We start from the raw sequence: 12,880 nt of genomic DNA, 5'->3' as shown, positions 1-12,880 counted from the left end.
AATAATCCCAATAACAAACAGAAAAAATAAGATTTGGTGCATAATGTGGGATTTTTAACTATAAACAAGCAAAGACACACAAGGGCTCTTAATTTGAAATGACTGAGAAATTAAGAAAGGGAAACTACTGGCATATATTTTTGCTGATAACTGATAGTTCCAAAAAGCAACTATTGGCACTGATTTATCGTTCTTCCTCTACATGCTAGTCACTTTCTCCATCTGATGGATTTAGATATGATTCCTGTAGTTCAACTGATAGAGCATGGCGCTAGCAACACCAAGACCATGGGTTCGATTCCCAGGGAACATATACAGTTGTGTTGATGAAATGAAAATAAAACACATTACAATAGACCTTATTCACACTAGTGCCATATATGATTTTTAATGTGAATGAAAACGAAGCTGTGAGGGATAGATTTAGTCTCTTCAATGACATTCGCGGTATAAAGCTCCTAATTCACGTCTAATTTTCCACAACTCATGTTTCTGGAATTTTTGGTTATTGACATTTCTTGGAAAGACATTTCAACAGCAAAAGTTGCATTAATAAAGACTATTACATGCTGTAAAAAAAATGTGTTTGTTGTTAGTTCTGTATACCTAATGAATTTACTAATGTTAACGAATACAACCTTGAAATGTATATACACTGAATGCAATTTATGTCTCTGGAAAAAGATTCTGTCAATTGTCAATGTACAAATACTGTCACCATCTATCCAAGTAATACCAAAGGACTCCACACTAAAGAACAGATTCATACAAATAGATTAAATCTCATTGAATTGTGACACACCAATAAAATGCATATACTTGCAATTTGGAGATGCAGCTGAACTTCACGAATGCATGGTTCCCTGCTTACCTGATAGTTGATCCTGAGATCCTGATAGTTGATTTGAGAGCTTGACCAATCATATATAGAAGCCACCTTTCATGCAGGATATCAGTCCATTTATTGAAAGCCCAATGTCCAATACGTGTGTCCATTCATGTCTGCTGCCCTTCTAAACCCCTGATCAAAACTTTCCAAGCCGTAGACTCTCTTAATTTTGTTCAATCTGTCCCACACACAATTTGGGTCATACACTTGATCTTGTTTTGACTCATGGTTTTTCTGTTCATAATCACAACTTAGTTGTTTGAACCTTTTATTTCTTGTTTCCTGCACATCCTGGCCCTTGAGAAAGTTGTTTATTCACAGATTCCCTCCTATCTGGTTGTAGAGCATTGCATAGTACAGAGTCTGCCTTGCTAAAATTTACAATTCACATTTTGCTTTCCCTTGACTCTTTGTCATGTGATATCTTGGTCCTCTTAGATCTAAGGGCAGCTTTCAATACTATTCATTATGATTTGATTCTTTTAAAATGCCTTGAACTTGTGGTTGGCATCCAGGGACTGGCTTTACAGTGGTTTGCGTCTTATCTAAAGGGCAGGACTTTTTTGGTAAACACTGGGAACTCTTCCTCATTATCTGCACCCATATCATGTGGTATACTGCAGGGATCCATTTTGGGGCCTCTTTTGTGCTCCCTTTCTTTGCTTCCTCTGAGCTAAAAGGTTACATAAATGTAACATTTCGTATCACTGTTATGCTGACAGATCCCAACTTTACTCCCTATCAGACAGGACGATATTCACTGGATTGATAATCTTTTAACGTATCTAGGTGAAATCTTCAATCCTTCAATTGAATGAAAATAAAAGTTAAGTTACCACGTAAGGCTCTCCTGCCTCCACTACTGCCTTTAGAAATAAGTTAGGTACTCTTAAGTAACACTTTCTATTAAGCCCATATTTAATATGCATTGTAAAGGCATTATAATGCATTAGTAATGTCTCATAATTCACCTTTATTTATAACTTCTCATATATAATTGTAACCACAATTATAATGCATTATAATACTTACATATTCATAGTTATACCATAGAGTATAATGCATTATAAAAATATTTATTGAATATTTTTTGTCTGCAGAATTTATAATGTGTTATTTATATATATATATACACAAAAGCAATGGCTATTTATAAGACGATATTGCTTTTGTAACTTTACTTAAAGCAGGCATATACAACTATAATATGATCATGTCATAAAGCCTTTTGACTGTTTTCACTATGCTGCTTTTGCGTGACAACACTTAATTAACTTGACAATGCATTATGAATATGGGCATCATAGAAAGTGTTGCCAAAATAACAAATAATTTTATTTCCTTACTTAAATACTCCTAAATCGTACAGCACTTTGAAGAAGTTAACAGATGCAGATCTAATGCATATAATGCCCATGAAGCTCCCATAGACTCTCAGAGAAGCAAGGCATCTGGGCAGGACCCAAAATGACGTGTTTAGCGGTATCTGCCATAGACTCCAGCTGAACCACAGTAATACATTTGTGATCAACGCATTTCTGGTGAAATTCACAGCATTTACATTTATTCATTTTGCAGATACTTTTCTGCAGACTGTAACACACCTATGCATTTTTGTGGCTTGTAATTAACTCCAATTAAATGCAGACCATTAGGTTTATATTCATGCATGACAAGACAGCTAGGCTTTATTTATTTAGTTGAGCTTAAAACAGTCTATACATATGCATACCACTAGCAAATGCAAGGCAAAGGATGAAGAATGTGCTAAAATGCACATCTACACATACATGTATAAAGTGTATACTTGCCGTCTTGTTCCTGTCTAAAAGAGGGTGTTAGGTTTTTTTTTATTGTTTTTTTTTTTTTCATTTTCATAATAACATCGAAGTGGGCCCCTAAGGTGGCTGCATATTTGCTCGGTGAGTAAGGAATGTGGTTGCATGCCTTACACATGAGCCAGAATTCAGTGCAGACACAGAAAAATAGGGAGAGAAACAGAGAGGGAGAAAGAGAAAGTAATAAAGAGGAGAGTCAGGGCAGTCTATGCTCATGGCAAATGAGCTCATTCACTCTAAGGTCAGAGAGAGAGAGAGAGAGAGAGAGAGAGAGAGTGAGAGAGAGAGAGAGAGAGAGAGAGAGAGAGAGAGAGAGAGAGGGGCGGGGGAAGACTTGAATGGAGGCTATTCAACAATAGCGAGCTCCACTTTCAGTTGTTGCCATACAGAATGAGACAGAGGACGGATCTGTGGCACTCCTGAGGAAAGACTACACACTTTCTGTCCTTCTCCTTTCCCATTTGCTCTCTGAGTGGGGACACATTTTTTTGCAGTTTCCCTCTTAGATGTTTTTAGTATTGTACCTTTTTTTGTACCCAGCATTTTGTGGACATATAGTTCTTGGACTGCGGTTTGGACTGCTTGGTGCATTCTGAGGTGGTGCGGATGCCCCTAGACGTGGTTATATCCCCTTCTGAGAGCTGCTTCTGGCCGGGGCTCCAGCGAACAGAAATGAGACTCAAAATCCGAGTCAGCAAGATGAGGAAAGAACGCAAGCTTAGAGGTGTGTAGTGTCAGTTGACACCTTGATCATCGGTGCTTTCCAAGTTGTGCCTGTCAAACATGACAGTCAGAGTCTGTGATATGTATAGCTCTTTAATTGTCTGCTAAAATTGTGCTTGACTGATATTAAAATTCTTGACTCTTTCTTTTACAATGAAATTACTTTGTAATTAGTATTAGTAGAGTAGTATGGTAAAACATTAACCTAGAGGAGCTATAACTGTTGTAAAGGTGTACGGGAGGAGCACGCATGCAATTTATTTGACATAAATCAAACTTTATATTAAGTAATTCATGGTTGTGCATGCATGTGGTCACTGCATTTGCATACTACTGATGCCATAGACTAGAACTTAAACAGTTGGACTTTGTCAAGCAATTTACTGTTAAAGTCTACGACGATGGCTTTGGGGTAGAAACGCAATAATTGTAATAGTGCCAACAGTTAATGATTCAATGATACGGGGTCCCGGGGTGTAACACTTCTAATCTGTCAAGCATGACACAAAGCGCCGGGAGTGATGAGGTAGCCACCAGCCCCCTGCTGTTTTTTGTGTTCCTCATTGTGCACCGTGCATGTGTGCAATGATGTCATTGTGCCCTTATTGAGATGCTAATAAGTGTGTGTGTGTGTGTGTGTGTGCAGAGATGGGGACAGATGGGGGCTGCTCCTCAATGCCGTCATGTCTTCTGCATCTGGAGACCAGGAGCTTGTGTGTGTGTGTGTGTGTGTGTGTGTGTGTGTGTGTGTGCGTGTTGATGTGCATTAGTTTCATTCAGGCGCCCATCAATACCACTGGATGTAGGGTTGTGAATGGAAGCCTGTGTGAGAGGGGCTATAGGGCCCAGTTGAAAAGATACTAAACTGAGGCGGTCCTAAAGATGGAGGTCAGGTGCTGCAAGACAATGTACTGATATCAAAGGCTGGAGTTAATTAACTCATGACCTTTGCATTATAAAAGACAAATGCAGCTCAGTAGTTCATGGCCATATCCGATAAATGTAACCTTGTTATCTCACCAGCTTTGCAGCACAATGGGGGTATCGTAGCGGCAGTGGTATTTAGGTAAGTGGGTGAATATCAAGAAACCTGCCATGAAATATCCATATGTCATATTTAATCCCAAACTTTGTGTGAAGAAAATGTACTCTGCCTTTATGATCTTTAGAATTATTTGCATTGTGGCATTATTTTCTGACAAATTAAGCACATTTTACCACTCAATTCTCATTACCGTAATGTGTCTGTTATTGCCTTATTTATTTTCAATGATGATTCTCATTAATGTAATATATTCATTTTTTGAAGTGCTACAGTAAAAAACTATTTTTTTATTATTTGTTTTAAATTTTAATTTTAAAAAATTATTAATTTGAGGCAGTACTACATATCCTACCATGATGATGTCACATTAAATAGAATGAGACTTTATTTTTGACTGTAAATACACTGACCAGTGCATTATACCACACATACAGTATATGCAATATATCCACACTGCAATTGCAGATAAAAGCTTCCATTATGTTTTGGTTCACAAGAGAAAATACCTGGATGCCAAATGGAGGTTATGTAAGCTTTGGAAATGGAAGGAGAAAAAAAATGTCAAAAGGAAGCACATTGCCTCTTGGTCCAGCCCGAAACTGACCCTGGCACACTTCTCTTACTGAAACATCCACATGCCCATTGGTTTTGAAATAAATGTCTCCACTGCTGTATTACGCAACAGGAAAGTGAAAAAAGTTAATAATTTTGTCTAAGCCAGGGGTTTTCAAAGTCAAAGACAGTGGGCCTCCCTTTGTGACACAACGTACACGATGGCCCCTAGTCTAAGCCAATCATGAATTGTACTGTATATGCATTCATTAAAATTCTGTGCAATGTAAGCATGGTGCATGTATGTAATGTTGGAATTTTTAAACACTGAACACTCAGAACACATTGAGAACATCCATTTTGCATTGATTTGGGATTCAAACACTGCTGCTTACAGTACATTTCATCTTGCATATATTCTCTGGCTCATGGCAGAAGTAAAAGTTAGGTGTCTGTTTGTTCAAATTAAGCAAGATATGAGTAAGACGGAAGCATAAGGTTTCCTTGTAATCCTGTCACCACCACCACCCAGTTAAAAGTGATAGCTGATGACCTCACTCAAGTATTTCCCCTCTTGGCTTTTCAACATTGTGGCGCTGTACTTATTCCTGTTTATGTTACTGTGGTCCAGAAACACTTTTTTTTTCAAAGAAGCTATATAAAGCACCCCTGTAGGTCTTCGAAGCACAAAGGGTGGACAATATTCCAGATCCTTGATGAGATGAAACGGACCATCAAAGATCACAGCTAAAGGCTGTGCCTCTTCTAAAGCCTAGCTAAAGCCTCTAGGCTGTGGTCTTGCTCCCACTGACCTTGCCCTTTGATATCCTTTCCTTGACCTTTGGGTTCAAGAAAGAGGAATGGGAGGTAAAGACTGCTTCCTTGTTTTGGCAATTTGGATGGGAGGCCAGTTTTAACAGGCCTAAACCAGGCGGAGTTTAGAGTCTCTCTTCGGTATTGCTGACAAATGTTGACACAATGACCAACCCTTTCAGGCGGTTATGTCACCAGACCAGTGAAGGGAGTTACAGAGGGGGGAAGGGAACAGATGTCCAGAATTTGATGTATCAACGTGTTTGAAGGCATTTGTGCATGTGTTGGGGGGAGGGGTGCATTTGAAACAGGATGGGGGTTGTGGAACCTTTAATAGGCAGTCATTCATCTACCGCTGGTTTCGAGAGTGTATGGAGGAGGCATCAGGGGCCCGTTGGTTCTGCTTGAGTGATATGCAAATACCCTCTTCTGAAAGATGATGTCATTGTGCTAGCCGTTTCCATTAATAGCAGGAAACAGACAGGTTGACGCTCAAGTTCTTAAAGGGCCAGGCACCCCAAAAAAAACACTGTAGTTGCTTAGTGATTTATGCATGGATACGAGGGACAGGTGTTCCTTGTCTGTTACAACTAAGCAGGTGGCTTTTAACATTCAGTTAACTGAAGTACAATTTGTCACCCTTGCATGGACTCCAGATGATGTCATGCAATAACACTCAGCGTGGTTTATAATGCTCTTTGTTATAAACCTTTCTATCACCCGTCTCTTTATTTGCCATGACTAATTTTATTGACTTGTTCATTTTGACTCCTCCTTCCCACCAGATCTGTTTAACATAGTCACTTTTGTTTGAACTATTTCCTGGTTGGCACAAAATTATTGTATGCAAGCTCCCAGTGTTACCTGTCCCAGATTCTCATGATGGTCATTTGAGATTCAGGTCTAAAACCATCTGTTGGGGATCACGCTTTCCTTTGTGCAGTTTGATAAAGACGTACTTTTTTATTTTCAGATCTTCCATCCATTAGACAGCTACATTGTTGTTCCGCTGCTTATAGATACACTATTGTACATGCACATGTGTGTGAATGCATTTGTGAATTTATACCTTGCATATGTGTGTGCACGTCCATATGTCGTTGTCCAGGCACCCAACGCCCTAGAGCTATGAATCAGGGGCTTGGTCTGAGCTTGGTCTGCACCTGTGACCACACTCATTCTCCAAGCTTGACACAGTTGTTCAGTTGAGGATATTAGGTTTTACAGGAAAAGGAGCTCCAGTAGACAAACACGAAAGCTGGAGCCACCCACCTCTTAAAGAGACAGGGCTCCTTTTAGGCCTGCTCGCCACTGCTCTGTTCGTTAATGCAATGACCTAGATTAGTTGAACCTTGGTCATAACATGAGTCCTCTCCTTTGTGGTTTGTTTGCTTATGGACAAATGATGTGTGACATTGGCATGTGCTTTGTAAGTACATGATAGGTTTTAACTTGAAATATGCCTACTGAAAGTCATTATTCTTAGATTACAGTTGCACTTTGCTTGTTCAGTTACTGCTTGAAAGGCTTTGTGTGGCATCCCTCACATAATGACTTCTGTTACAACAATGACTGTCAGTTGCAAAATTCAGAATTCCTGTTGGTCTTGTCTCTCATCTGTTACATGGGTAGGAGATCACTTTGTTCCTAACATGTTCTCTCTTTTCTCTGTGCATTTCTTCAGGTGGTTTTGCAGCATTCTCTTCCTGTTTCCCAGGCCTGTGTGAAGGCAAGCCGGTGGCCACTCTGCCAATGAGCTTGTCTCAGCCATGCCTGTCCATGGCGAATGTGGGTCTTACACGAATCCTGCCCCATCTTTACCTGGGCTCACAGAAAGATGTGCTCAACAAGGTGAGACTCAAGCTTTGAATATTTAGAACTTGTGCCAAACATTGGTCTGCCTGGTTCAGAACTTGGTTTAGAACTTTGTCCAAAATATGAGCACTTTGTCTCAAAATGCACAAAATATTGATAATCCTTTTCTATGAATTCATACATATTTTTTTTTGCACGCGCAGGATCTGATGGCTCAGAATGGCATCACGTATGTGTTAAATGCCAGTAACACCTGCCCAAAGCCTGAGTTTATCTCTGAGAGCCAATTCATGCGCATTCCTGTCAATGACAACTACTGTGAAAAACTCCTGCCATGGCTAGACAAAACCAACGAATTTATTGGTAAGAACCTTCTTGACAATGGTAGAAGTGTTCTTTAAAGTTTCCTTTTCCTGATTGGCTATCATATCTCTGCTATTATAGTTTAGATTAAGATTCAGGTTAAACGTACATTCACATGCTGTTATGAAAAATGAGTAGCTTGCCCTGTGATGATATCAGGAAAAACAAATTTGAAATGATATGGCTTGTCACAAAGTATTTGATTGTCTTGCATGTTTTGTGTTTGCTCATGTTTTTCCAATTTCCCTTTCAGACAAAGCCAAGGTTTCCAACTGCCGAGTCATTGTCCATTGTTTAGCTGGCATCTCCAGGTCTGCCACCATTGCCATTGCTTATATAATGAAGACAATGGGCTTGTCATCAGATGATGCTTACAGGTAAACTCACTCAAATACCCTGCAGCTTAAATTGCACATTCTCTGATAGCAGTTTTTACAGCAATATGCAAAATGGGTCACATAGAAACTTGTAAAGAATAACTTTTGTATCCTTCCTAAACACTTTTTTATCAAGTCCTCCAAACGCTCACAAGATGTATCATTGCTTGAAGAGGTCTTCCTTTGTGTGTATGCATATTTGTACTTAGGGTAACCAGTCTTTGTGTTCTTCTTGTGTTCCCAGGTTTGTAAAGGACCGCAGGCCTTCAATATCCCCTAACTTCAACTTCCTGGGACAGCTGCTGGAGTTTGAAAAAGGTTTGAGGTTGCTGAAGGCTCTGTCTTCAGGTCAGAACAAGTCAGAGCAGTTAAAGGAATCCTCACATTTATCAGGTGATCCTGAGAAGGGTTGTCTGGAGGTTGAGAGGGACATCTCAGAATTAGACACCAAACTATCTTCTCCAACCTCCCTCCAGCAGGGTTTTAATGGCTTGAACCTGTCAGCAGAGCGTATCCTGGACACCAACCGCCTCAAGCGCTCTTTCTCACTTGATATAAAATCTGTCTATGAGCCCAACCACTGTCCTCGCCTTGCTCCTGTGCATACAGAGGATGTCCCCAAACTCTGCAAGCTGGACAGTCCAGAGGCTGGAGAGGCTAATGGTGTCTGCCAGTACTCCCCTGGTTTAGCTGAATCCCTGGGCCTTTTTCCCGAGAGCAGCTCTCGACCTCGTCCAAGGAGGAAAAGCAAGCACAACGTTAGCAGTGCTGGAAGTTCTCCTGTACACTTGCATGGCCTAAATTTTGGATGTTCACTACCTGCACACAAGAGTCCCAGTCTTGACGACAATCTGAAGCCCTCCCTGCTGCTCAGCCTTCCCACTGTGGGCACCGGGCCCATGTGGACGAAGCATAGAGACACCGTACAGGCCACCACCCCTGTCACACCAACAGGCGAAGCCCCTTGGTTCTACAGCTCGGAGTCAATGAACAGCAATGGAGGTGGCGGAGGGGCAGTACACTTTCCAACGCTAGGCTGCAGCAGTCTCCCAGGACCATGTGAGGATGTGCGTATACGGGAGAAGGCAGGTGAGCCACGAGACTCAAGGGGCAGCTGGCATGAAGATGCTCCCACTTCCAGTGCTGCCGATAAACAGTTCAAGCGTCGCAGCTGTCAGATGGAGTTCGAAGAGGGGATCTCGGAGACACGTTCAAGAGAAGAATTGGGAAAGATGAGCAAGCAGTCCAGCTTCTCCGGAAGCATGGAAATCATTGAAGTATCCTGACATCACCTACACTGCTCCAGGGACTTTAACGTACAGTCAGACAGGCACCAGCTATAGGCAAGGATGACTAAGAGTGAAACAGTGGTGTACCTAGAAGGCTGTTTTGTAAAACAATCATATTAGTTTGTAGGCTTGTCAATAATGACAGGTTCACAGAAATTGGACTTTTTTGTTTGTTTTTTTAAGCCGGTAGAACCGGATGCAGATTGACATTGCTTTTGTCTTTCTACTGTTTTTAAGCCATAGCCATCCCCAAATAACAGGGGTCTGAGACTGAACTGCAGAATCCAACCAGTTCCCCTAGCTCTTGAAACAGACCCCCTGTTAAAAAAGCTTTATCAGCCTTTTTGTGTATTGAGAATCAAGCATGGCTGTTATGCTCACACTTGTTTCTTTTATTATGGACTCAGTGAAGTTACACTGCCACAGCGCAAGGAGTCAGCACAGACTAAGTCTTGGTCGTTCATGCTTTGGCTAAATGAAGGCCTCTTTGTGCCATGCTTTTGTCCAGCCTGCTCCTGCATCCCAGCATTCATGAAATCCTGGAGGTGGAACCAGGCATGTTATGAAGGAAATGCATTGTGGGTGTTTTCCCATAATGTTCCTCTCTGTCATTCTTTTGTTACCCAGATTTCAGGGTCTTGTCCTTCCCCTCTTGTGCCCAAGTGGTGTTGCTCAAACTATTGCGCTACCCACATTCCTCTCACTGAGCATGCTTCAAGGCTGCTGTTTTTCTTACAAACAAATAGTTATGGAACTCTACACAGTGATTTCAATGAACCTTTAAATGTTTTTTGTCATGCTCTTTGTTACAGTTGTAATTTATTCTACTGGTTCATTCTGGTAATGAGAAATAATATAAAGATTGTGGAGTTTTTAATTGTTTCCTCTTTTTTCAGTTGTATTTACAAATACACTCGCAAGATTGATACGCAACTACAAGCAATATGTGTTTTCAAGTCTTTTTTGGCCTCCTTCTTTTTATAAGGGAGTGTGGTTATTACCAGGAATTATCTGACATTTAAATGCACTTTCTGTTGCTTTAAGAGGAAAGTTTTGGATGGTCTCATTTAAAGGGTACCGCAAAGCTTTACAAAAAAAAAAAAAAAAAAAAAAATTGTGTGTAACCAATTGATGTCCTGCGGTGTGTGACCAGCCTGCTGGCTTGAATTATTAAAGACTTTAATCCAGCATGAATAATCTAGAAGAATATGTATGATACCCCAGCTTTGTAAAAGGAGTAGTGACTCGATTTTGATTTTCAAGAATTAGATTTTTGTATTAACAAGCACACAAGACAAAATGAAGGGAAGCAATGACAGGGACTCTTAAGGGGTTTGTCTGAGTCTCTCATTTGTTCTGCATATTTATGACTTTATTTATTGTTCGTTTTGGTCTGATAGTGGAAGGATGTGTGGCTGGATTATATGAATGGCAGACAGATGCTCCTACAGACTAGTGTATTGGAGTGGATAAAAAAGCCCCCTCACCTTTTCATGCACAACTGTGCAGCCATATTTAAAAAGTACACACAAATAGATATCTTAAACAAATATCTTAAACCTGCCAGATGGTCCGATACAGTTACTAGTTTTAATTGGTTGATATAGAAGGCCGGGCACTGATAAGAACAGAATCTGCATATAATTAAATACATCCTGCTTGCTTTCTTCTCAGGGGAGCTATTGATGAGTCAGTTCCATTTCTATCTCTCTCTTTTTCTGTCTTTGTCTCTCAATCACTCTTAGCACCAATCTCTCTTTCTCTCCTTTGCTCCCTTATTCCTTTCACCTACTCTGTTTCTCTCATATTCTCTACAACACTCCAAAGTTTAAATATAACACAAGAAAGGGTATGTGTGTGCAGATGTTAATGGGACTGCCCTCTCGCTGGGAGATAGTTCAGCAATTTATTTATGTCTGTTTTTTGTTTTCTTTTCAGTTAGCTTTTCTGAATGGCAAACGATTGATCTTGTATTTGTGCTGCTGTCTTTCCTTTTCCTTCTCTGTACTATATTTTTAAATACATTGTTATTATTATTTAAAACATGTAATAAAAAGATGCAGGCTGTCCTTTTTTGCTGAAATTGTTAAATAGTTGGCAACTAATTATTATAATTATTATTATTATTATTATTATGTTGTGTGAATACCATTGTATCAACAAAACTAATTGATATAGGGATTTTTTTAAGAGAAAATCTTGATACCTTAGGCTGCTTGACGCAAAATACCTCAGGTTCTTTTGAAAGGCTTGTTCCTCCCCATGTACCATTTTGTGACGATGAAACAAAATACAAACATTACAAAATATGAAAAAGTTTCCAGATGTGGTTTCTTTCACTTTGATATGTGTTCTACTTTATATAGCATAATTGTGCAAGATCAGAGATTCACAAGAGTTTTCGTAATGTACAGCATTATAATTTGGTTTTGCATATTGTAGAGGAGTTAAAGGGGTTTGTAGGTATATATATATATGTATATATATATAGTAGTTAAGCTTGGTGAACTCTGACCAGTGAATTCGTACGACGAGAGGACGCATGACCAATAGAAGATCGAAACTTCACACCCTGACCTCTTGTCTCAATTCAAAGGATACATATGTCAAAGCTGCAAGATTTATTGTTTCAGGAAAGTGAGTAGACAATATATTTTAAAATATTTAATATAATATTATTTTTATTTGTGATATATTTTTTACTTACATCAGAAGCCCTCCTGCATGACATCATATCCTGGTTTGTTGCGCTGTCCGAAAAATTGGTGTAAAATATTTATTCTTTGTATTGAGCAAAGTCTGCGTATGACGTGTCGATCTTCTATTGGTCATGCGTCCTCTCGCCATACTAATTCATGTTTCAGAGTTCACCAAGCTTGAATTGTGTTATGCAGCTTCGTAAAAAATTTCTTTGCATGAAGTTGCATTTCCGGTCTCCCACGTTCCGATGCATTTAAATGGGTGTGAAAGGAGCGCAAATTGCCCCTTTAGGTCCATTACACACTAGAGAAAGCTCAAGCGGAGCGTTTGACCCATGGGAGTGTGAAAGGTCCATTTGGAAGGCGTGTACCATAGAGGGTAAAGGCTGTCTCTGATAGAGATGACATTTAGAATATATATTTTTTACAATGTAGCAGTAAACACTGAAACTCTTTTTCAGGCTCTTTGACAAATTA

The 12,880-nt window shown here is 39.8% G+C and overlaps 1 protein-coding gene across 2 annotated transcripts in view; it reads left to right on the top strand.

Moving 5' to 3' along the window:
- The window catches only part of LOC127638138 (dual specificity protein phosphatase 8-like), a 48,264-nt gene extending 36,263 nt beyond the window's left edge, over positions 1-12,001 (top strand). Inside the window, exons 1-5 of one of the 2 annotated variants that reach the window (XM_052119513.1) lie at positions 3,053-3,451; positions 7,545-7,711; positions 7,879-8,038; positions 8,292-8,415; positions 8,660-12,001. In XM_052119513.1, the coding sequence (XP_051975473.1) occupies positions 3,334-3,451; positions 7,545-7,711; positions 7,879-8,038; positions 8,292-8,415; positions 8,660-9,701 (1,611 nt within the window). In that variant the 5' untranslated portion in view covers positions 3,053-3,333 and the 3' untranslated portion in view covers positions 9,702-12,001. Of the gene's footprint in view, positions 1-3,052; positions 3,452-7,544; positions 7,712-7,878; positions 8,039-8,291; positions 8,416-8,659 lie in introns of those variants that run through there. The other variant, XM_052119512.1, reaches the window with a different exon arrangement.
- The last annotated feature ends 879 nt before the right edge of the window (positions 12,002-12,880 follow it).

The sequence above is a fragment of the Xyrauchen texanus genome, chromosome 46 (assembly GCF_025860055.1).
Source record: "Xyrauchen texanus isolate HMW12.3.18 chromosome 46, RBS_HiC_50CHRs, whole genome shotgun sequence".
In the NCBI taxonomy this organism is placed as follows: Eukaryota; Metazoa; Chordata; class Actinopteri; order Cypriniformes; family Catostomidae; genus Xyrauchen; species Xyrauchen texanus.
This window is presented reverse-complemented; position numbering and strand designations above follow the sequence as displayed.